General features: G+C 33.3%; 1 protein-coding gene across 4 annotated transcripts; it reads right to left on the reverse strand.

The window, feature by feature from the left end:
• Positions 1 to 462: 462 nt before the first annotated feature.
• Positions 463 to 26008, reverse strand: LOC130672154 (frequenin-1). Of its 4 annotated transcripts, none has more exons than XM_057476531.1 (8): positions 25704 to 26008; positions 24187 to 24566; positions 5835 to 5859; positions 5689 to 5737; positions 5529 to 5618; positions 5309 to 5387; positions 4628 to 4716; positions 463 to 4128 (listed from the first exon to the last, which is right to left on the reverse strand). In XM_057476531.1, exons 2-8 carry the CDS (start codon positions 24248 to 24250, stop codon positions 3952 to 3954), a joined length of 573 nt encoding a protein of 190 aa, XP_057332514.1. In that variant the 5' UTR covers positions 24251 to 24566; positions 25704 to 26008; the 3' UTR covers positions 463 to 3951. The 4 variants fall into 4 exon arrangements, with proteins under 4 accessions (XP_057332514.1, XP_057332506.1, XP_057332497.1 ...); XM_057476523.1 differs by having other exon boundaries at positions 25627 to 26008; XM_057476514.1 differs by having other exon boundaries at positions 25502 to 26008.
• Between the last annotated feature and the right edge of the window lie 511 nt (positions 26009 to 26519).

Genomic DNA, 26519 nt, shown 5'->3' on the forward strand with positions numbered 1-26519 from the left:
CTTACGGAAAAAAATATCTCAGGTAGTACTCATTGCTATCTTACATAGAACTCTCTACTATGATACACAGTAACTAGCAATATGTTGACATAGACGCAGGCGCTATCTGCAGATAGCAGTCGGTAATATGTTTAAAAAGTAACCTTTGCTATCTGACATACGACTGGCTGCTACGTACATAGAACTGGGCAATATGTAAGAGTGTACTATGTAGGGTAGTAGTGAGCAACATCCGACATGGTGCTGAGTACAATGTATAGAGTAGCCAGTACTACGTAGATAGGACCCACTGCTATCTCAATTTTTAACTTCCCGCTAAAAAAATCGACGATTTTCGAAAAATTGGGGTTATTGTTTTCACCCCGATTTGCGAAAATCGAAATTTCATCAGATGTCGACGTTTTGAGGTCTTAGGAAGCTATTCTGACTATTTTCAAAATGATGTCCGAGTGTCTGTATGTATGTGTGTGTGTGTGTGTGTGTGTGTGTGTGTGTGTGTGTGTGTGTGTGTGTGTGTGTGTGTGTGTGTGTGTGTGTGTGTGTGGGTATGTATGTGTGTGACCGGCTTATAACTTTTTAACTAATGAAGCGATTTGGATGGTTAAGGCGGCAATCGAAAGAGCTTGTTGGCCATCAACTTTTCTGAAAATTTCAGATCATTTGATCAAGTAGATTCGAAAATATTGGCGAATTACGCGAAAAAAATGTTTTTTTTTTTTTAGTTTTTTATTGATTTCTCAGAAACGACACGAACGATCGACTTCAAAATCTAATCAGCTCTAGAACTCAATAAAACGCGTCGATTGTCGCCTCAACTATCAAAATCGGTTCATTCGTTCGTGAGATATCGCGGACAAAAGAAATGCGGAAAAACAGTTATTTGCGAATATCTTTGAAACGACTTGACCAAACAATTTCAAAATTTGATCAGCTTTAGAACTTGATAAAACACGTCGATTGCCGCCTCAACCATCGAAATCGGTCGATTCGTTCGTGAGATATCGTGGGAGAAAGAAATGCTAAAAACGGTTTTTTTCGAAAAGAATGGGATACAATAGTATTCTCGAGCTCGAAGAGCTCGAAAATGTACTCACAACAATGTTTTCGAGCTCAAGGAGCTTAAAAACATCGGCAAGTTTTGGGGCTGGCCCGCAGGGTCAACCGATAGACAGATTTTTTTTTTCTACAGATGGCACTGACTACTATCTGACATGGTAGCCAGTTCTATTTATTTTTTTCCGTGTAGTTCTCGAGAAAAAAAATTTTTACGATTGTTCGTTTTTTTTTATATCTGGTGTAAAAATCAATATTTTTATCTAAAAATTGGTAAGCAGCTTCATGAAAGATACTTACATAACATTCCTAAAGGGTAATCAATTCGGAGTGGGGGCACTTTTCATATGCTTAACCTGCTACGCCCTTTCATCAGATTCGAATGCTATTATAAATTGGTTGCAAAATTAATGAAAAATATGAACCACTTGCATAATAATTCCACATTTACTTTCTGTTAAGGGTGTGTAAAGCGTTGACATTAGTAAGACTGATTGAATTACTTTCGTGGCTATCTATATTTAGGTAGCTAATACACCCGAAACTCTCAAAAAGTTATTGACTGAAAGATTTTATATTTTGTGATTATTAATGAAAATTTTTAAAGTTAATTTTACAATGGTTTATAACTTTTAATTAATGTTTCCAATGCGTATTGTTCATTTAAAGAGTGTGTCTATAGTTTCTTCGAGCTATTTAAGTCAACTAATTGACACGTTTTCACATACATTCAAAAAGTCGCATACAGAAATCCATCATCAATTCTTACATGAATTCTTTTATAATATTTTTATATGAATTCCCATATTGTTTTTTATAGAAATGCATACCGTCTCAAGTAGAGTATAAACTATACAAGGTCTTTAATAATTTATTCTTATATAAGCCTCCTATGTATGCATTCAAATATTCAATTATTTCTATGTAATTTTGTTATATGAATTCAGTTACTCATAATTTACTACATAGGTTTGTGAATTAGAAAACTATTTCCAATGGGTTTATCCAGGAATTCCTACACGAAACCAAACACATTTTTTGTTTTCTTCAATAGCCAAAGTAGAATTACTGATTGATAAAGAAAACTATATTATTGACTATTACAACAAATATTCGAAATTGCATATCACATACTAATCTTTGTAAGATCGTAATCGAGATAAGATTTGAAATATTTAAACATTAATTACAAGAACAATAAAAAAGTATAATGATCGACTTACTTAGTTCATTGATAACTATGGCTATAACAACTTTCATAATAAATACATCACTCTGTTTGAATTTTTCTCACAATCACTGGTAATTTCTAAGAATTTAGAAATTTTATCTAACTGAATAATGATTTTGATAGCAGACAACAATTATTTGAGTTTCTATTATGAAACATCTTTGCGTCTAAAATTTTCTAGCTTTTATCTCTACTTTTTTTTATTTAATTGAGTATAATTTGGAGTATGGATTCAAATATCGACGAACAAATCCAGATATTTAGAGAATAAATATTTATATATTATAATTTGATTTGAAATTAATTCAAGACATTAGTAATAAAAGTGTACACAAGTATTGAATCATCACTGAATTGGTAGTTTTATTTTCTTAAATACTATTAAAAAGTAAAGAGTTTCAATGAAAAATTCAAACTTTCTCACATTTCCTCTTTTCAAAAGATTTATTGCTTCACTTATCGATTGACTACGGACTTAGTCAAAAAATTTAACATTAATTATTTTTCGATGGTTACGAAGAAAAATTTAAAAAGTGTAGTGCGTGTAAGACATAGTATATCGGAAATTTATAAGATTAATTGAGAATGAATCAAATTCTAACCATTCAACACAAAACGGATTTTATAATATATCACATATTGTATAGCCTATTATTTTATAAAAGCATGTAACACGCAATAACTTTATTAATTTTTGTTATGAACGATAGGTTCAAGATTTTTGAATCTTGATAGTCGTAAAAGTGACAGTAATTTTTTTTATTTATTTATTTTTTTTTTTCATAACTCTTTGAAATGACAAAAAGTATGAGAATTATTCTTATGAGCTATGTTTAAAATATTGAACATTTATATTTAATGTAATAAAAATATTGAATATTATTATATAAATCAATTTTTTGTGCGCTGTAAAATGATTTCGAGTGTATATATAAATAAAGGACGTTTACATGATTTGGGTGTATATGAGATCATTAACTTTAAAAATCTTAAGGTAGAGATTTAAATAAAAACATAACCTGAGCTTAATTAAAGCCCATTGATTGGATGGTAATAATTTTTTTAAAAATGTATTTTCTAACCTTCTTATACTTAATTTTTCAGTTGAATGCTTCGAATATATATTATTAGTAGGCCGATCTTTTCAAGATTACTGTTCCTAATGATATTTTTCGTTTTTTTTTTTTTATTCTATTTCTTTGTAACGTCATTACTTTCTTCCCTATATTATCAAACAAATGAAAATCGTTTTCAATTTCCATTTTTTCTTAATTTGTCAAAAACATTAATTTGAAATTATCCAAAATAGATCATCTATCTACATAAATTTTTAAGTCAACAACGATATTTGTTGTTTTTTTTTCTTTTACGTTCCAATTTACATCTGTTACGAATATTTTATATTTTTCTTACTGATTTATTGTTTTTTTAGTTAAAATCATTGAGCTTTTTTATTTATACGATGATTATTAAAAGAAAAAAAAACGAATTAATATAACAGAATTAATGTTTGATTTAGATTTCTCAATTAGTAGAGATATATTTAAACTCAATTTCTTAAATTCAGAAATTAATAATCGATTAAACATTGCTTGTTGATAACAATAACAAAGATAATAAATAATCTAAGAATTATTATTATGTGATTTTTGAGTTTTAAATCAATCTTATCCAGGTTCCCCCCCGCCAAGTGAAAGAGCTTGAACAATTCTCGGGTCTGCTTTACTACCTTCTCGAAATTCATCAAGGGTAAGTTTATCGTCGTGATTTTTATCCATTTGATCAAATATTTTATCGACTCTTTTTTGAGGTGTATTTTCGTCCTCTGCGTGCAGCTGTTGACCCTAAAAAAATTTAATTTCAAGTATATAGAAAGTTAGTTAAATAGATTTTTATAGGATTAAGACTTAAGTGGATAGACAATCGTAGTTAATTTATTACTCAAATTATATTTTTTGTGTTAGTTTGAGAGATAACAACATAAATTTTGTGTTAATTTTAACATTAATTTTGTAGTTCTTATACTTTAAGCGTATCAAAAAGTGTGCTACAAAATTCACTACGTGTAGAGGCTGGAATTTGTCATTTTGTTGCTATGGAATGTGATGACTGATTTTAAAGAGTGAATTGTGTATCTGCTCGAAAGTCATTTTGCTGTCAAACAGTTTGTTGAGATCGACAATGTTCTACTAAAAAGTGGCAGACCCGTATACTGTCTGAATTTTTATTGCTATTATTCATTACTGAACGGCCACAGAAAAGATGTCTTATTTCAAATACTGATATCAGTTTATAATGTCAACCTTGAAATATTTGAATGGATTAAAAGTTAAGGAAGCTTACCACCATCTGGTATATTGCATCTACGATGTTGTACATTTCATCACGTGTTATGTATCCATCATTATCGACATCATACAAACGAAAAGCCCCTAAAACATCGATTCATATAATCGTGCTAATCATTTTTAATGCATCTCACATATGCAATAGTATATTACGCACCTAGGGAGGGAAGTAGGAAATTTCAACACATGTGTATAATTGCCTACCCGAGCCTTAGGCGAGGATGGCCAACATGTGGGTTGGGACGTCCTACTTTTCTCCGTAGTGTGTGTACAATTTTTCACCAGATGTCTACCTAAAAGTTTAAATTCTTTCCTCTGTTTGTGTGAAGAATGGCAATTGCACTAATTTTTATCATTTGTTTACTTCTAAAAGAAAATAACCACTTCCTTCCTTTTAAACGGAACACAAATTTAAACTTTCGGTGCAGGTATGGTGAAATCATTATGATTATAGTTATTAAAGAGTAAAAAAAAAAGAGTAATTTGTTCTGCAAAAAAAAGCAGAATTTTTTGTTTGTTATGTTAACAAAATCGAGTTGTTGGAATAACAAAATTGATTGGTTGGAGCAATAAAATTAATCTGTTGAATTTTTTCAATGTATATTTAGAGAGTAGAATTTTTAATGTCTACTCGATATTGCTTACATTTTTCTCGAATGATTTTTTAAATACTCACAGTGTAACTTTTCGTCGAGATTTCCTCGAGATGTGACTGAAAGTGCTCTTATGAATTCTTCGAATTCTATCGTTCCATCCTTAAAAAAAAAAAAAAAAAATAGTCAAAAAAAAAAAATATTAAAAAATTGGTCACAAGTGTGTATCGAGTTAAAAGCATGTACAAAATTACTGACTATAAAAATAGCACAAGATTGAATTAAAAAATAATATTTCCTCACATTGTTCTCGTCAAAAACTCTAAATACAAGTGAAGCAAATTTCGATGGATCTCCTTGTGGAAAGAATTGCTTATATATCCTGATAAATCCCTAAAAATAAATGGTCAAAATGTTATAATATTCAGAAATACATGTAAAATTATATATATCTAAAAATTACTTGTTCTGTTAGAAGACCATCAGGACAATCTTTGAGAAACCCCTTATGCCTAACAAAAAAATTAACTTTAGACTTTAGTTATTAATAAATAAATAATTTTATTTATTCATTTTTTTATTTTTTTGCGGACGTAAAAACATACTCACCACTGTCGAATTTCTTTCTCAGTAACTGAAACAAAAAAAACAGACGTTGTTAATTGTGATGTTGAAACTTTTACCGCTCTTGAAAATGTGATAATTAAGAGGGCGAGAAAAATGTACGAAAAAAAAAAAATCATATGCATCCATGACAGACTGAGGTGAAGTCAAATAATGCAGTCATCAGAATAAAGAAATTGGCTATCATTTGTTATTGTTAGTTTCGTAGATTTTTAAAATTTCTAAAATTCCATTTTTGTTTAGCAATGTTTGGATTATAATCTTCGAAATTCATTAAATCACTGATAAAGTATCAACAAAAGTGGAAAAAATATGATAAACACTGTAAATCTTTGTGACTACGATAAGTCTTTTGAAATCAATACTTGATGACACTTCTATAAATTGTCCGTAGTTAATTCATGCAATAGCATTAGTAATAAAACAAAGAAATCAAGAACAGCGGAATCTTTAATATTACACGGAAAGAAAGTTTCACTAAAATTAATGATGTTAACAGCGTTATCGTGGACTATACTTTTATTGGCATCAATTTTCAAATGTCATAATTTAAAATTTACTATGTAGGTTTATTCCCTGATTAAAAACAATGATTAAAAATGATTTCACACGTTAAATGTCCATAAGAGACAGGATTAGAAATGATTTGAAGGATTAAAAAGTATTTAAAATGATTAAAAAACAAATCATTTTAAATACTTTTTAATCATTTTTTTTAATCAGGGTTATTTTACTACTTAACATCGTCATTTCAACAAAGACTTTTTGGATGAAAAATTATTTCAAAAATTACACTGTTAACATTGTAAAAAGAATAAAATAAAAATTTCAATTCAATGACTATGCATGTTCATTTCTAAAACTATGTTTCTATTTACTATTGAATAAAATAAATATTACAGTGCTGCCTCTGTTTTAATATGATGAGAGTTATAGAAATTACGATGTTACATATGGATTTTAAAAACTACCTAAACTAGGTGGCCCTTCTGTGGCCGAGTGGTCTGAGGCGTCGATCACTTCGCACTCGAAAGGTCTCGTGTTCGAATCCAACACCCTAGCGATTATTATTATATACTTCTATTTAAAATTTCTATTACTTCAAATTTTACGATGTTCTCATCGTAATTTTTACTAAAGAGCTTAAGACTGTATTATTTGTCTAAAGTATTATTCCTTTAATGTAATTTCCAATACTACCTCGTAAAAATAATGATTTTAAAGGTATAGTCCAACACTATGATAATCGATAGAAAAAATTACGATGTTATCATCGTAAATGTAACTAGCAGTTTCTTTTCGTGTATTCCCTGCTTTTTAGGTAGATTTTTTAAAAATATCACTCGTTTAAGAATTTATACATATATATATATATATATATATATATATATATATATATTTGGCGACGATACTTTAGGATTAGATTGCAATAATCACTGCCTAAGTCGCCAACTACTAAAGAGTGAAACGTTGTGAGAGAGGATGAGAAGAGGAGAGATAGAAAAATGACTTTGTGGGGAGAGAGGCGTTTCGTCTAAGTATACGATAGCTGAGACTCCTCAGTTAGGTGTGTCTATCGTTTACCCCACCTAAGACGCCGAGTTGGAAGTAACATGTTGGAAATGTTATATATTGAAATAGGTGTAGGGACGAGATACTGCGAGAGGCGCGAGTTGTAGATACCATCTCGCGGAGTGAAGCTGAACCACCACATATATATATATATATATATATATATATATATATATATATATGGGCAGATCCATTAATTCTCGACGAAAGTGTGCGCACTCAGGTCAACGATTTTGATGCCGATTTTTTCCTCAAAAGTATACCTTAAAAAAAGACGATCCTGAAAATTTTGGACCCGATATAATCAAATCTGGCCGCTGGAGAATTGTTTGAATTTTTGAAAAAAGTCGATTTTTCACTGATTTTCGAATTCAAACTTTCAGGAAAGTTGCTTTATTATGTTTCTAAAAAGCCCTGAAAATCGGGGCTAGGGAATCAAGCTTGTATTCAAGTTATGAATTTTTTAATATTGCCAAAATTGCGTTGTTGAATATAATATTCGCTGATAATTTCTTACATATCTATCGAATTATTCATATCTTATAGACAAGTGAATTATTAATATTCTCTGTACATAGATATTGCTGCTGTCAGTAACCATTTGAGTAACGTCTCAAGTAAACATTTTACCCTCAAAAGCGCTATCGTTCTTATATTGTTTGAATTTGTTTCAAAAGTCGCGCTCGGGCTACTCTGTTACTCAATTTATCCGCTTCGTGGCGTGACTGATCAATGTAACACTTATCCATTGGTTCAAGTTTTGATAGTTTAAACACTCCAAATTAAACACATAAAAATTTCTAAATACTGTAGACCTTCATACCTAGAGAACTTCAACGTAGATTGCAATGCTTTCATGAGCGTATGATAACATTGGTACCTCAGTCACGCCACGAGGCGGATAAATTGAGTAACAGAGTAGCCCGAGCGCGACTTTTGAAACAAATTCAAACAATATAAGAACGATAGCGCTTTTGAGGGTAAAATGTTTACTTGAGACGTTACTCAAATGATTACTGACAGCAGCAATATCTATGTACAGAGAATATTAATAATTCACTTGTCTATAAGATATGAATAATTCGATAGATATGTAAGAAATTATCAGCGAATATTATATTCAACAACGCAATTTTGGCAATATTAAAAAATTCATAACTTGAATACAAGCTCGATTCCCTAGCCCCGATTTTCAGGGCTTTTTAGGAACATAATAAAGCAACTTTCCTGAAAGTTTGAAGGAAATCGAAGTTCCGAGAAAAAAGCTCTAGCCATCTGAAAACTGCAATTTTTTAAAATTTGATTGGTTTCAGATGGCTATAACTTTATTTAATAGAAGCAATGAAGTAAAAATAGCATAGATTCTACTAAAGTATACCCCAATAGAAGACATTAGCTGCTGGTCGATCCTCAACTTCGAACACTGTACGTATACTAGTGTTTTACAAATAAGTAAAATTTAACCAAAACAGTTCGTTAGTTAGAGGCTGTCAGCTAAGCCCTATTTGAGTTTAGACCAAATACTTATTTTTTTCTTAAAAGTAGAGAGTCTACTGAGAAAAATGCCGTTGGACAGGAGTCTTTAAGTTATATAGAAGCTGAGATACAAATATTCGAAAATCAGTGAAAAATCGACTTTTTTAAAAATTCAAACAATTCTCCAGCGGCCAGATTTGATTATATCGGGTCCAAAATTTTCAGGATCGTCTTTTTTTAAGGTATACTTTTGAGGAAAAAATCGGCATCAAAATCGTTGACCTGAGTGCGCACACTTTCGTCGAGAATTAATGGATCTGCCCATATATATATATATATATATATATATATATATATGAAGCGACTACGTCACTACTTACATTATTGATATTCATAATTTTGGATAAGTCCGTCAATCATCGATCGTCATCGATCGCCAAATATTTCCCCCACGCGGATACGATATTTGGTAGCAACAGTACCCACCAGTACACAGTACAGTACACACGTACAATAGAGAGACACACGGCAACTAGCTAACACATATCTAATGCGACTAGCATTACCTTGTATTATATAATTCATAAAATAAAACTAATTGTTTATTATTTTGTTAACACTAATAATTGGAGTCAGATAAATTATTTATCGTAGTGATTAAGTTCCCTGAATCTTATCCCAGTCACTAAATTCCCGACTAGAATTTTTCATAAGGGCCTGACGAGGTCCTTATCGGGTTAACCTTATTTCAAATAACGTCCCGATCAGGGTATTCTGACGAGGATCCTGATATGGATGTAACGCTTAAGACCCATGAGGTCCTTATCGGGATTGCCTTATCAGGACCTTACCAGGAAATCCTCATCAAATCCTTATCAGGATTGCTTTATCAGGTCCTTACCAGGATATCCTTATCAAATACTTATCAGGATGACCTTATTAGTAATTGTTTAAAAAAAAATTTTAAATTGCAAAAAAAATAAAAGAATTTTAATTCGATCGAGAATGCTATCTATTGTATTGAGAGCATTAATTAGAGGAAGTAAACATATTTTTTATTGAAGAAAAAATCCCGATGACTGCTGGGCTCGAACCTGCGTCCTTCCTATTCAAAGTCCTCGATGCTATCCACTGCGCTGACATACACATGTGATCTTGAAAGTGTAAATATAATATTCATTATGATGTCAAAGAATAACTGATGAAGAAGTAAAAAATCTTTGCTTCAATGATTGACGTGATTTTTATATAATATTCTGTTGTACTTTGTTCAATTTTTAGCCTGTAAATGGAATATTTAACGGAATGGGATTACTTTTTTTTTGAATGAGGATATCCTGACGAGGTCCTGATCAGAACTCAATAGAATATGTCAATTGCCGCCTCAACCATCAAAATCGGTTAATTCGTTCGTGAGATATCATGGAAGAAAGAAATGCTAAAAAACGGTTTTTTCGAAAACAATGGTATACAAAAGTATTTTCGAACTCGAAGAGCTCGGAAATGTATCTACAATAATGTTTTCTAGCTCTTTGAGCTCGAGGAGCTTGAAAACAGCAGGAGGTTTTGGGGCTGGCCCGCAGGGTCAACCGATAGACAGATTTTTTTGAATAAGGATATCCTGACGAGGTCCTGATCAGGAACTCGTCACGTTGACCTGATGGCAAATAAATTTTTTTTGAATAAGGATATCCTGATGAGGTCCTGGCAAGGAACTTGTCAGGTTTGCCCTAATAAGGCAAACCTTATATTAACCTGATAAGGTCCTTATGGTACTTCAGGCAAATCAGGAAGAAATTCTAGTCGGGTTGGTGACTGCCCGACGTAATTCTCAAGAGGACGCTATTTCGTGCACACGTTCCACGTGACAAATAGCTTGTTAAGTGTACAACTTCGCGTCTTCACTGATATCTGATCGCGACATATTAATTCCGCGAGTTCTTTACAACAGTGAAGTGCGTAAATTAAGTGTTGTGCAAGCTTTTTATCACGGCTGGTGCATTGCGGGGCTTTTTGGACATATGCCGGACTAGTTTATAATTTAAGGAACACCATCAGGGTGCAAATTAAATTGTGATAAAAGTGATCAGTGAATTCCTGTGTAAAATACAGTGAATAAAAATTATCTTTCGCGTTCAATTTTCGTTCAGTGATAATTTTCGTGCGACTCGAAGCGTCTCGAACATTCCTAAACGGTGAATCAGCTTCGACGGACGCTAATCCGCTTACAGTGGTATTATAAGCTTGGTGTTAATTTTATTGTGTTAGTGTTTTTCATACATTTACTATGTCCGATCCAAAGGTAGGCGATGAGTTTGTTAATGCTAAACCAATGATTGTTAACTCGCTCAAGGCACCTCCCTTCCACTCGAAGCGAGTGAGTTTATGATTCGCGCAGCTCGAAGCACAGTTTGCGATCCACGGCGTAGCAACTGAGAGAGAGAAATTCAACCACGCGATTTTTCTCATCGACACCAAGTATGCTTGTGAGGTTGAGACCCTCATCATCAACCTACCAACGACAACGCCATACGCCGAGTTGAAAGCCACGCTCATCGCGTGTTATTCAAAATCAGAAGAAGCTAAACTGCGTCAGCTTCTAGATGGCGAAGCGATCGGTGACCGATCACCATCACAGTTCCTCCGCCATCTTAAATCGCTGGCAAACTTGCCCGAGAAGACACAAGAGCTTCTAGCTATCTCTCCATCAACTGCCACCATCGACCAGTTAACCAAAACAGCTGACAAGTTACACGAGATGTTTCCGGTGACTCACACCGCTGTTTTAGCTTCATCATCATCTTCGCAGGAGACGATTGCACTGCAGAAACAAGTGAGTGAATTATCTCGTCAGGTAGCAGCACTGACGACAGCGTTCGACCAGAACGATGGCAGATCTCCAGCTCGAAAACAAAACCAACGCCCCCGAAGCAAATCAAAGCCACGCAAGCTTGAGAAAACGGGTATTTGTTATTGCCACACCAAGTATGGTAAAACCGCGTACAAATGTACGCCAGGCTGCATGTTTTCGGGAAACGTGAACGAGAGTTACTAGTGGCGGAAAGCGACTCTCTCGCATTCTCTAACCGCCTATTCGTCATTGATCTAACCACGAATACTCAATACCTCGTGAATTCTGGTTCAGATCTTTCTGTTTATCCATACAGGCGGATGAAATGCAAGCCTACACCAGTAGGATACCAACTTCATGCAGCAAACGGCTCGCTGATCGAAACATACGGTTGCATCACTCTCATTAAACCTCGGTTTACGTCGAGAATTTACGTGGAGATTTATCTTCGCTGAAGTCACGAAACCAATCATTGGAGCCGATTTTCTAAGTCATTTTAACTTGTTAATCGACCCCAAACACAAATAATTACGTTATGGCTCCATTGGTCTCCCAACTCGCGTGGATTCAATACGCTTGGATGCAAAATGCATCAAATTAATTGAAGGTGATACAGTTTACCATGAAGGAATTACTTCAGCAAAGAAGCATTCAACAGTGCATCATATCATGACGACATCGGGACCTCCAGTATCGTGTAAAGCGCGACGTCTTGCGCCAAATAAATTGAAAATTGCGCAAGAAGAACTTCGCAAAATGGTTCAACTGGGTATCGCACGTCCATCGACCAGTCCTTGGGCATCTCCACTCCATCTTGTACCCAAGAAATCTGGAGACTGGCGACCATGTGATGACTATCGACCACTCAATGCGCGCACGATACACAATAATTACCAAGTCAGACGACTCGATGATTTTACCGCAACCCTGCACGGTAAAAATATATTTTCAGTGCTAGATTTGGTGAGAGCCTTCAACCAAATTCCCGTCGCCGAAGAAGACATCGAGAAGACAGCCATCATCACACCTTTTGGCTTGTTCAAATTCCCATACATGACGTTCGGACTTCGAATTGCCGCGCAAACTTTCCAAAGTTTCATCGATGAGGCCACACGAGACCTACCGTTTGTCTTCCCGTATATCGACGACGAGCTGGTAAATTTTTAGGTCATCACATCAGCAACAAAGGTATCAAGCCGTTGCCCGACAGGGTAGACGCAATTATTAACCTAAAATTCCCTAGTACGATCTATGTATGACGTGGTTTTCTAGGTACCATAAATTTCTACAGGAAATTTATCAGAAATGCTGCAAAAATCCTTGCGCCGCTGAATAAATTGCTCGAGGGACCAAAAGTTAAAGGACCAACGCTGATCGTCGAGACACCAGAACTCCGACAGGCTTATGACAACGCAAAGCAGGCATCAGCCAACGCTGCAATGCTTGTGCGTCCAAACGACGACGCAACTTGGGCTATTTTCTCTGACGCATCAAACACAGCCATTGAGGCAGTTCTGCAACAACTAGTTGACGGAGAATGGCAACCGCTTGCTTTCTTCAGCAGAAAACTTCAACTTTCCATTCAAAAATTATCGACGTACGATCGTGAACTTCACGCCATCTACGAAGCTGTCAGACATTTCCGTCATATTTTCAAAGGTGAGCAAGTTGCGATTTACATCAATCATAAGCCGTTGCTTTTTGCTTTTCAGCAACGTACTGAACGAGCATCACCGTGGCAATTTCGTCGCCTAGACTTTATTGGCCAGTTTAAGAGTGATTTTCGACACATTTCTGGAACGAGAACATCGTTTCAGACACGCTGTCGCTCGTTGAAGCTATTTAAACGCCGATTACCACGCACGAGCTGGTAAACGCCCAGAAGAACGATCCTGAACTAGGAGATCTTTTTGTCAACGTAGCAACGTCACTACAGTGGCAACGTATTGTTTCGACGACCATCCGGCCATAGTTTATTGTGATGTTTCATCAGGTAAACCACGTCCATACGTTTCTGGTCAACTTCAAAAGAAAGTTTTCAATGCGCTGCACTCTTTGGCACACCTTGGCACAAATTGTATATTACCGTACGATGGACGGTGTGGCTCAATAAGTTATAGATCAAATTGAACGAAATATAGTATAGTGCCGGATAGCTCAACTGGTAGAGCACTCGGCGCGATACCGAATTGGTCTGGGTTTGATTCCCAGTTCGGACTATCTATATTTTTCTCAATTTATCTATAATTTGTCTTATTGAGAAGGTTTGCATGTTTAGGTTTCCACTCTATTTGGATGGTGCATCTTAGAAACTGGTGAGTAAACGCTACGTTTGGCCATCAATCCAGAAAGATTGTCGAGAAGGGTCAAAAGCTTGCATAAATTGTCAGCAAAACAAGATTCATCGTCACGTGTCATCACCTCTCGCACGTTTTAAATTACCGACGCAACGTTTTGAGCATATCCACATCGATTTAGTCTCTTTACCAGTATCTCGCGGCTACAACAAATGTCTGACGATCGTCGACAGATTTACCCGGTTTCCAGAAGCCGTGGCACTTAAAAATGGAGACGCAGATACTGTCGCACTTGCACTGTTTCGAGAATGGATCTCAAAATATGGTGTAACAACTAGGCTGCCGCAACGAATGAGAAAGAGATAATCCGCAATTCTCAGAAATACTGGAATGAATTAAATAAAGTATAAAATAATATTTTATTTTGGTAACGCGTTAAATTGCATGATCATACAATCATTACGCGTAATCAATTATTTAATTAATAATTATTACACGAACGCGTCTTACTCGTTCAATAATAAATTCACTCGTACACTTTGTTCTGATTCACGCCGTTGCTTCGGTTTGTTCACAGTAGGCGGTATATTGTTCACTCGGGATTTATTTGTCGCGATTAATTGTTCGTTGTTCATTCTCGGATTGATCTTAAAAGTCGTAATTTAAATTGCTCAAACGTCGGAGTCGAAAATTGTTCATTTAGTCAGGGTCGAATCGTTGAAAAACAAAACCGTGGCCGTTCAGTACAGAGTCTATTCCGAACCTCTTGTTTTAATCCATGCGTTGGATCGATTGCTCGATCGAAGTCTAAATTTTTCTCATAGATGTCACTATAGTTAATTTTATATTCAAATAATTCTTGAACCACGGGTCGATGTTGAATTTTCATCATGTTACAATATATACAGTGAAACCTAGTTAAGAGAGAATTCAAGGGACCGTGATTTTTTTTTTTTTCGCTTATAGAGGTTTCTCACTAATCCGAGTTTCTAGCTTATAGAGGTATAGGAAAAGTCTGTCTCACTTACAGAGGTTATTTAATAATATGCAAAATATTTAGTTATAAACAACGTAAATATAATTTATTAGAGTGATAAGTTTATAATAAAATCAAATAATCTTTAATTTTTTCAACGTGAGGAAACTCAGAAAGCCGGCTCCTCTTAATATTTCCGTGTCCCTCGGAGCACTGAGACTTTATTGAATCTTTAAATTTAATAATCTTATAAAAGGTAGATTCTGGTAATCCAAGTTCACTCCATGACGTGACTTCCCCGATTCAAAAGCATTCACAATTCTAAGTTTATCACTTAATGACAAGACGTTTATTTTTTGATTTGACATTGTTTGTACCGAACCCTCCGTTGCAAATAATATTTATCAACTGTAGTTAGCATTACAAATTAGTTAATTTAGTTGATTATGAGTTCTACGAACTATAAAGAAAACAAAAACACACACAGTTCCTGAAAAATAAAGAATGAGTCATACATTGCCAGTGTTAAAATGTCGCTTATAGAGGTACAGGCAAGAGAGGCTCTGTTATAGAGGTCAGGGCGAGAAAAATGACTGTCACTTATACAGGTTTTTGCTTCTCACTTATAGAGGTTTTTGGGGGGTCAAAGTCCGGGACCCGAGAATTATTCTCACTTACAGAGTTTTCTCGCTTACCCAGTTTTCTCTTACTCAGGTATGACTGTATATATATTGTAACTGAATTTTCACTACTAGGAGTCTACCGGAGTGAGGTCCGAATACACTTACAAGTTGGCAATCTTGTTCAAATTATTTAAAGTTGGGTGCAAGGTGATTCAATAACCACCAACAGACAGTTTTCCTATAATACGGCTCAGGGTAGCGGATCGGGAAAAGGTCAGGCACTTACGATTACGGTAAAATAATTTTTCAGATTTAAAAAAAAAAATAAAATTAGCGTATATTCAACCAAATACCAACTTGATCGATATAATAAATAAACATAATCAGTTTATAAAGCAAAACAAAATAAAAGTCGCCGGAATTCGGCTTAAGACTCGATATAAACCAAAATAAACAAAAAAAAAAAACCAACTCAATATATCCTACGGTTCATTCCTGTTCGGCATACAAATTGATCATACACATACAACTGCACGTCTTAGCAAAATACTTGACGGGTGACGTCAGAGTATTTGACTCGACCAAGACTCAACTGTCGTTACGGACAAGAGACAGATAATCCGCGGTTCTCCGAAATTTTTCGCATAAAATAAAATAATATAATTTATTCTATTACAATCACTCGTTCAAATTATCACCGTTCATTAACCATAGGTAAATAATTAAATAATATTCGTTATTATGAAATAAACGCACAACAGCGCACTTCGCTTGTTCGTCACAAAAAAAAATGGTTCCGCGCGAATATTACCACGTCACTTAATCACGTCGCGCCGATGCTTCGGCCAATTCAATTGTTCAATAAAACAAACGGCTCATTGTTCATCATTGATTACTGTTCGCGATTCAACTGTTCTTCAATCACCACTCGAAGTTTTTCAAAATCTCGAAACGTGTCCGTCACGATCAACGTCTTGACCGGATCTCCCTCAATCCCTCCTTTCGATTAATTCCTCGATCAAAGTCCAAATTTTCGTCATTGATGTCACCAAATCTATTGCTCAACGGATAACCAGTCATTCTTTCAAATAATTTTTAAACCACGGGTCAACGTCGAATTTTCCACGTTTTACAATATGTATATATATATATATATATTTATATAGACTCGGAACATATAAAATATTTTTGAAGCTTACAGATTATCTTATTCACAACGAAATATAACTGACGGAATTAAATTATAATGGAAAATATATTTGTTCAGTCACGAGCATAATCAGTTTGAAAGCTTCGTGTACTTTCACTACGTCCGGGAGCTGCCGAACTCGCTACTAACTTCAAGGTCAGAAAAGTGCCGGGTCACTCACTATTGGGGCCCGGCACATACAATTCTCGTTCATGGCGGTTTCAAGCCGGCATAAGACCCCCGCTACCAGCTGGCCAATCAAAAAAATTGTCGGCTACCTATTTCCTGTTGCCGCGCATTTAAGCCAATGGAAAAATTCGCTAGTGCAGCCATGCTGCACACGTCCTCACCGAACGGCAACAAAGGAAGAAGACGCCATCTCAACATCTCTTTCTACATCGTGCAGTCGTACTAACTACCACGTGCATTCAACCCGCTTCATTTTTGATATGTATTCTTGTGTTGCTAACAGCTATTAAAATAATAATTCCGCTGAATTATTGTCTTAATTATTCTCAATAATTAGATAGTACATTAAAGCTACTATTTATTGAGGATAAAATGATTGTCGCTCTCGTCTAATTTATTACAAATTAATTACCGCGTGTTTAACCGCTACCGGTTAAATCCGTGTATAACTCTAGTTGCATTCGCTCTCTACTATTAACTTCTCACCGTTTCAAGTATATAAAGTTGTTGCGTAATCACAACTACATTCAAATTTGTATGTAGTTGCACTTCCGGCAAATAGAGGCAGCACCTACTGGGCCTAGTGTCTAGCAATTAAAACTTGACTTGCGCAGTGCAACGCATGCGCGTATGAATTTCCTGCCTCGTGTCGAGAAGACCGACGCCATGCTTCTTGCGTTCATATAATTTCAAGTGACACCACGTGTTTTATATAATCAATTAAATCTGCACTCATCTCGAGTAAATAATTAAAAGTAATTAATTAATTACATTAAGAGTTCGTAACTCTATATAAAAATATAATTGTTTTTATAATTGCGAGCACCGGAGCTCAGAAAATAAATAATAAAAACATCAAGCATTCCAGTGATCTACAACCTGTTCCTGAGGAGGTTATTTCGACGGAAAATCGTACAGGTGCTTAACTACTATTTCATAAATTAATTCAAGTGTTCATTAAAATTAAAAGACTCAGTTTTATTATTTATTTAATTATCATTATGCTCAATTTCTAACTTAAATTAAAGTTATTTTTCGCTCGGTAGTCTCTGCTATCATGCTACCACGTGTTCAACAAATAAATTAAAATCAGTGTAATTTATTATGAGCTCATTCAATTCAATTCAATTAAGTGATCATTATTATTATTAAAACTCAATAACTAAATTAGTTATGCATTCAGTGCTATTAAAAATAGTTATTAATGTGTTCAATAATTAGCTTCGCTCGGTAACCTCTGATTTCATGTTACTTTTCATTCTGACATTTTTGCGATCAACTCAGTGTTCAATTAAACTCAACTTAATTATTTTAATTCGTTTATTCACTCGAGCTCAATTCAATAATTTGTATTCAATCATTTACGTATTCATGAGCTCAGACATTTAACAGTATTATTAAATTAAATCGACGATTTAATTGGTAACCCAGTGATATATTGTGCTGTGACAAATAAAATTATTGTTATATTTTTAAATATGCGTATTTTTCCAACATCCTAACCACCAACCAGTCCTGGCATGCATCTTATTATTATTACAAAAAAGTGTAAGTAAAGATCTAAATTATTTATCTATTAATTTTGAGTAATTATTAGTTGTTTAATTCTACCACACCTAAACCAGATTCCTTTTGTTCATTCACTCACTTTACAATATTCATGATCCAGAATGACAACAACATTTTCAAATTTTCTTGATTATGTCCAAACATTCAAGACTATCGGATTATTGGAAGACATAGTTAATACATGAAGTATAAAATAAAAAATTAAAGTTTGCTAAACAAGCTTTAAGATACTTTTGACGGAAGTTGTCTATGAATATTAGTTTTAACTTTATATAAAATTTAACAGTGATTAAAAACTGATTGTTACGAAAAATCGTGAAAATTCCAAACAGCCATTACTTCAAACTAATCGACTGATTTAGCTCATCTTCGAATTTGATCTAGATAATCGATTTTTTTTTTGTTAAAGAATTTTATCAAGATAATCGCCTATAAAATAAGTGTAAAAAATTTAATTAAGATCCGATAATAACTGAGGGTGCCATCGTAATGACAATACCAGTAATAACTATTGGACGTACAGGTACATTTGAAACATAATAAGTAATAAAAGAAATACTTTTGAAATATAAAATAGCTGTGAAATTTACAAGTTATTTTGTTCACAATAAATTGCAACTGACGAAACTGGATTATAATGGGACATGCATAAGTTATGTGGAATGAAAACCATATTTTCAACATTTTTTGATTCCGATAAAATTTTCAAGGCTATCAAATTTTTGAAAGAAACGGTCAAACCATAAAGTTTAAAGCAAAAAATTAAAGCTTATTAGACAAGCTTTCAGATATTGTTTGCGGAAATGGTCTATGAATATTAGTTTAAGAATTACATGAACTTGAAAGTGGATAAAAACTAATTTTTTCGAAAAATTGTGAAAATTTCAAAAAGCCATAGCTCCTAAACTAATCAACCGATTTAGCCCAGCTTTGAATTCAATTGTATATACATATATATATAATTTTTTTAAAGAATGGTATTTTTGAACCTTCCTCAACTATTTATGATAGGTTGTGACAAAATTCCTTGAAAAATCGATCATGAGGACAAATACAATAGTTAGATTTTAGAAAAATCTACCTAAAAAACTATACAAATAAATCATTTTAATAGTTAATAATTGAATAGTAGAAATTTCCATTTAACAAAAATCAATCATGGACCTCCGATTCACCAACAATGGCCCAATGTTGCGAACCAGTCATAAGTAGCCATTCATTGGCCATCCATCAGCAGCGTCGTATGACTGGCGCTTTTTTTACGGGAAGTGAACTCTGATATGAAACCAGTAATGACATGACATATACATTCAAAAATTTTAATATAAACTTACTTCGATTTGACTACGCTATCTTGATAAAAAATTAACCAGCTACTGGTAATTAATCAGCTTTGAGCCATTACGAATTGTCAATGCTTGGCTGAGTGATGGCTGTCCGACATCAGCCAACCTACGGCATTTTTTTCATTAACGGAGACTTCGTATGGGTGTGGCACATGTGATTTACCGTAATCTACCGTTGGTTTACCGCATTTATGTTATAGGGAATTAACCACCAAAATTCAGTAAAATATCTGTAAATTTACGGTAAACCTAACGTGAAACAGCTGGCAAATTTACCATATTTGGAAAATAGATCATATTTTACGTTAAAAAATCGATGTATTTTACGGTAGGGGAGATCGGGACAAGAAAGCTCCCTGAAAATTTGATCAAAAACAATTTTTTTTTAACTTCCCGCTAAGAAAATCGATGATTTTCAAAATTTCGGGAAGTTATTGTTTTCACCCCGACTTACGAAAATCGAAATTTCATCACATGTCGACGTTCTGAGGTCCTAGGAAGCTATTCTGACTATTTTTAGAATGATGTCCGAGTGTCTGTATGTATGTATGTGTGAGTGTGTGTGTATGTGTGTATGTGACCGGTCTATAACTTTTTAACTAATAAACCGATTTGGATGATCAATGTGGCAATCGAAAAAGCTTATTGGCCATCAACTTGTCTGAAAATTTCAGATCATTTGATCAAGTAAAGTCGAAAATATTGCCGAATTACGAAAAAAAAAATTTTTTTTTTTTAGTTTTTTATTGATTTCTCAGAAACGAGTTAAATGATCGATTTCAAAATCTAATCAGTTCTAGAACTTTATAAGCCGCATCGAATGCGACCTCAACCATCTCAATCGGTTAGTTTGTTCGAGTGATATCGTTGGAGAAAGAAACGGTAAAAAACGATTTTTTTCTATTATCTTGGAAGCGACTCATCCGATCAATTTCAAAATCTAATCAGCTCTAGAACTTTATAAGCCGCATTGAATGCGACCTCAACCATCAAAATTGGGTGATTCGTTCGAGAGTTATCGTGGGATAAAGAAATGGTAAAAAACGGTTTTTCAAGAATATCTTTGAAACAACTGAATTAAACAATCCCAAAATCTGATCAGCTCCAGAACTCAATAAAATACGTCGATTGCCGCCTCAACCATCAAAATCAGTTAATTCGTTCGCGAGATATCGTTGGAGAAGGAAATGCTAAAAAACGTTTTTTTTTTCTAAAAAAATGGCATACAAAAGAATTTTAGAGCTCGAAGAGCTCGAAAATGTATTCACAACAATGTTTTCGATCTCCTCGAGCTCGACAACAGCGGGAAGTTTTAAGGCTGGCCCGCAGGGTCAACCGATAGACAGATTTTTTCATCTAATTACTATAAATCTGAGATATTTGTACATTTTGAGCCCTACGCATGACACCTGAGGCCGAATGGACCAACCAAAAATTCTAAAAAAATGATTTTTTCATATTTTTATCGTCAAATTATAAAAAATTTGATATACTTATCGATTTTTCGGCTGATTCTCTATGCCCGGGGCAAATTTGGCCACTAAAAATATTCAAAAACAATTTTTCTTTTAATTGATAAATTTTTAAAATAAAACTGAGTTATCTATAATATAAATAATTAAATAACACGATTTTTGGGTTAAAAATAATGATAAGTGAGATATATGGAATCGTTTCATATTAAATAATAATTAGTAATTAATATAATCGTGAGAAAACGATTTATTAAACCTTAAAAAAATTTTTTTGAGTAATATAAAAGTTAAAATAGTTGTCACCCATACAGGAGCTGCCAGAGTTGAATGAAGGGGCCTTCCTTGGCTCAGCACTGGGGAACCTAGCTTTGGCACATCTATACTGGCCCATTTTTGGGTCAAAAATGGGTACCTAATCCTGGCCATCCCAGCCATTACCTGAGCCTGGGCCAGGACTGGATAACCTAGCCTTGGCCATTACAATGATTACCCGGGCTTGGGCCAAGACTCGGTTTTCTTGTCTTGCCCATTCAATGAAAACCCACACTTGGGCCAGAACTGGGTAATCTAGCTTCGGCCATTCAATGGTGACCCCGGCTCGGGCCAGGACTGGGTAACCTAGTCTTGGCCGTTACAATGATTACCCGGGCTTGGGCCAAGACTGGGTACTCCGGTCGTGGCCATCCAATAGAAACCTAGACTTGGGCCAGGACTGGGTAACCTAGCCTTGGTCGACCCAATGATTATCCGAGTTTAAGCCAAGACTAGGTTCCCCTGCCTTGATCATTCAATGGCAACCCAGACTTGGGCCAAGGTAGAATTATGCAAGTTTGGATATACCTATAGTTACCCATCCTTGGGGGAGAATTGGCTAACCCAGGTTTTTTATTAATTATTCAATTAACTTATTATTATAGTTTTTTAAATTAATAATGATTTTTTTTTAATTTAAATAAGTTTTAATTAATAAATATTTTAACATTCCGATTGAAATTATTTACAACTAATAATTAATACATTTTTAAGTTCGTTATTATTTGCAATCATCAACCGTAATTTTATAATTTTACTTATAAAAATTAATTTAATTAAGAAATAACTTATGAATTTTTATAATAAATGTTATTTTTAATAATGGTGTTAGAGCAAGATAATTAAGCTGGGTTCTTGATAAATAATCAATTAAATTTAATAAATTTTATTTTTAAAAATTATGTGATTATAATATAAAGGGAAATTATTATTTTTTTTTCTTAACCGAAAATATTAATTAAATTGTTCTTTATATTTCATATAACCGAGTGGTTGTAGTAAAATGAATAAGTAGATCATATAAAAATTTCAGTTCAACATTAGTAGGTTCGTCCAGTAGCTATCGTTCGGACCCAGCAATCAGAAGGATGGCAGTTTGCGCCCGGAGCCCAGCAGAATTTTCACCGAGTTTTTTTCACGTCATTTCCCTCACTTAAATAGTTTAAACGTTAATAATCACAAACTCTAGTAGGTTAATAATAATAAAATTTTTTTTTAATTAATTTTATTTGTTTTTCCGATGCATGGGCCAGGTCTGGCAAGCAAGCATGGGTCAGGGCTGGCAACCAGGCTTGGCACGATGTTATCATTTCAGACTTCTACCAAGGCTGGAACAAGGTTGGCTTACAAGTTTGGCCTAGAGTTCTACATAATTGAACCAAGCCTGGGCCCGTTGTACTTTCCTGTCTGGGCAAGAGAAAGAAATACATTCTTAACAATGAATGCAATTTAAAGAAAAAGAGAAAACAAATTTATCATTTTTCGGAAGGGGCCTTTTTGCCCCAGAAAAAAAAAATTTTTAACTTCCCGCTAAAAAAATTGAAAATTTTCCAAAATTTGGGAAGTTATTGATTTCGGTCCGATTTGCAAAAACCGAATTTCTATCAGATTTTGATGTTTTGAGGTTCTAGGAAGCTATCCTGACTAATTTCACGATGATGTCCGAGTATATGTATGTGTGTAAGTTTACCGTATTTTGTGGTAGATGAAACTATAGTAAATTTGTCGTAAAATGCGATGCATTTACTGTAAATTACAGAAAATTCGTGGTTAATTTACGGTAATTCGCATTACAAGAGAATGTTCAAATCGAGTAATGGTGATGAAGGGTATACCAAAATACTTGTAAGACATTGCTTTTATCCAAAGTAAAAAAATTTACGTTAAAGTATAATAACGCTTAATATTTTAGGACACATGTCGTACTATACCTCATAGGATAAACTTGAAGTCTATTCACTCGATTAATTTCGAAGTTAAATCATGATCTAAATCTCGTACTTAGTTGATTGTTACAGGAATCATCTGAATGTATATTGATCCTTTCAAAAGCTTACATGAGGAACTGTATAATTTACTTGCTCACAAATATATAAAACCGTTCATGTTGTAATCAATCATAAGCGATGTTTATCTCATTATGCGGACAGTTTGAGGATATAATGTTTGAGAATTGAATAAAATACTATAATTATACTCTTTCTAAAATTTTCTTGAGATAGGTTATGGAATTTTTCATACACATTGACGTTAATAATTACTCTAACGACAAAGTACATCGAAAAAATGTGTGTAGTACGTTATTCTGTTTAGAAAAGAATAAATTTTCTCTTCTCATAAATGTAAACAAGTGTTTTCGCAAACCCTCATATTATATAAAAAAAATACGAATAATTATCAAGATATTTATATCAAGAAAAAAAAAGAAAAACTGGGAATATTTTTTTTCGTAAAATACTTACAATATGTATCTGTAGTTAGCCTATCGATTGTGTCCTGCTTGAGTTTGCTGATTTTCTTGCCCATGTTCACTTGAGTAACTAAACTTGTAGTAACAGTTAATTTAACTCTTTTCAGTTACTTTCAATGTGCTTTAACCTAATATAGTTAAGGCTATAGTGTTTTTTATATGTTACAAAATTGTATTTCTTATTTGCTGAGCTATTTACGTTATCTCATTCTTGATCCTCTTCTTTAAAATGTGATAGAAGGTACTAACGCCTTGTTTGTTTACGTTTCAACCATGATCATGAACACTACATTTAAATATCTACTTGTAACATTTTTATTTTTCAACTTCGCGTTGAGTCCCGATAGTCGCACTATTGGGAGACAATCCTACCTGTTAAGCAAAAGCATCTCTTATGTTTTTCAATATTCTATTTTTACAATGAGAAAAGAAAATAATAAATTAATGAGACGTTGAAAACGTTGCTCAAAAAATTTTATTATACCACGGAGGGAATCTCGTTTTTACTTCATTTAAAAAAGATTGTTTCATTCGAAATAAAATTCATCGATGAGTAGGCAAAGCTATAAACTAAAGAAAATGATCAATTCCTGTGAGCAAGTTATTTTTATATTAATTAGATAAGTTTGACAAAACTGTTTATTTCGAAAATAACTATCGTGAAAATTTAAGTTACTAATTTACAGTTCAACATAGTATTTAACTGATAAAATATTCTATTATAATTTCCTTTGTAAAATGGAAAGATTTAAAAATATTTTAACTATAAAAAGAAACAGAAAAACTATGCACAAAAATTTGGTTTTATTGGTACGTCATTTTAGGTTATAAGCTTAGAATTTAAAATATTTTATACTTTTGTTATGGACTTCATGATACTTTTTTCAAAAATATAACTTTAATTCTTAATACGACTTGATTTAACATTAATAATATAAAAATTTTCAGATTTTTCATTTCCTACTTTGGTATTTTAAGTCTGTGTTCTATGTACCGGATTCTAGTATAAATTTAAGGATCAAATATATAAGTTGTTGTTAAAGCGAAATGTACATATTTACAGTAAAACAAATTTATGAATGAGAAGATCCTATATTCAGAGAAGTATGTATATACTTATGTTCAAAGTTAAGTATTTCTTAAATATCATATATATTTTGCATCATTTAATTGTTAAAAACTAAAGGTGATCTCACTTTTTCCTTCAAGTATCTTATTATGAAGTGATTGTAGAGAAACGTTTCAATTTTTCGATTTTTCAGATCGATTATTAGAAAATAATTGATATTTAAAATCTATTAAGTTACATTTTGTTCAAATAGTTTGTTTGGCTTATAACAATATTAAATTTTTCAACTAAACATTTTAGTTTATTGATTATCATTCCCGTTACTTGCACGTATTAAATAGAACAAATAATATTTTCAATTACAAAGGAATGCATGACATAGATATCACTTCAGTACACGTAGAAGAGTTTAAAATCAGAGTTTAAGCAATTGGCATTACCGCGTGCACTAAACATTAGTCCTTGGCCTGTTATTAGGACCTCGATCGTTCTCACGGGGTGTGACACTTTTTACTATGATAAAATTGAAGAATTAATTCTCATAAACAACACAAACTGCATTGCTTATTTTTGTTTCATTGATGAAAACTATTTTTTAGTACAATCAGAGGACTTTTCATTTATAAACTTATATGAGCACATTTTGCACTCACTTGATTTTTACCACAATACAAAAATAAAAGACAGATCACAGTGTAAGGAAGTGATTCCGTCATGACGTAGCGATTCCCGGCGTCATACTGGCTAGTTAAATGTATGTATGTGAACCGGTGAGCATTTAGACGGTAGTTGGAAAAACGTAACTCGACAGAAAGACAGAGTAAGAAAATTTATCAACAGCGCACGCGCTATCATATTTCATGCAAATGTACAAGTACTTATATTATATAACGAAAGATATTTCAATCTTTTTGTCACTAATAATTTTACACATTATAAGTAATTGTAATCCAATGCAACTTTTTAAACAACATTCGTCTATGATATTATGTTATTAAACAATGTCTTTAAATTGGTTGCGCCAAATTTGAAAAATAGCCATAAATAGTAGATTATTTGAATACATTCATATATACAGACAATTATATATTTATACTATATACATAGACAATTATATATTTTCAATTTATACACAATATATTTGATAAACTAAAGTATGTCAGCTACCGCATTCATTAATTATAAAAAATATTATACGAGTAATCAATTATTTGTGCTATAGAAAGTATATCAAAGTATGAAAATGTTTATGAAAT

The sequence above is a fragment of the Microplitis mediator genome, chromosome 1 (assembly GCF_029852145.1).
Source record: "Microplitis mediator isolate UGA2020A chromosome 1, iyMicMedi2.1, whole genome shotgun sequence".
Lineage (NCBI taxonomy): Eukaryota > Metazoa > Arthropoda > Insecta > Hymenoptera > Braconidae > Microplitis > Microplitis mediator.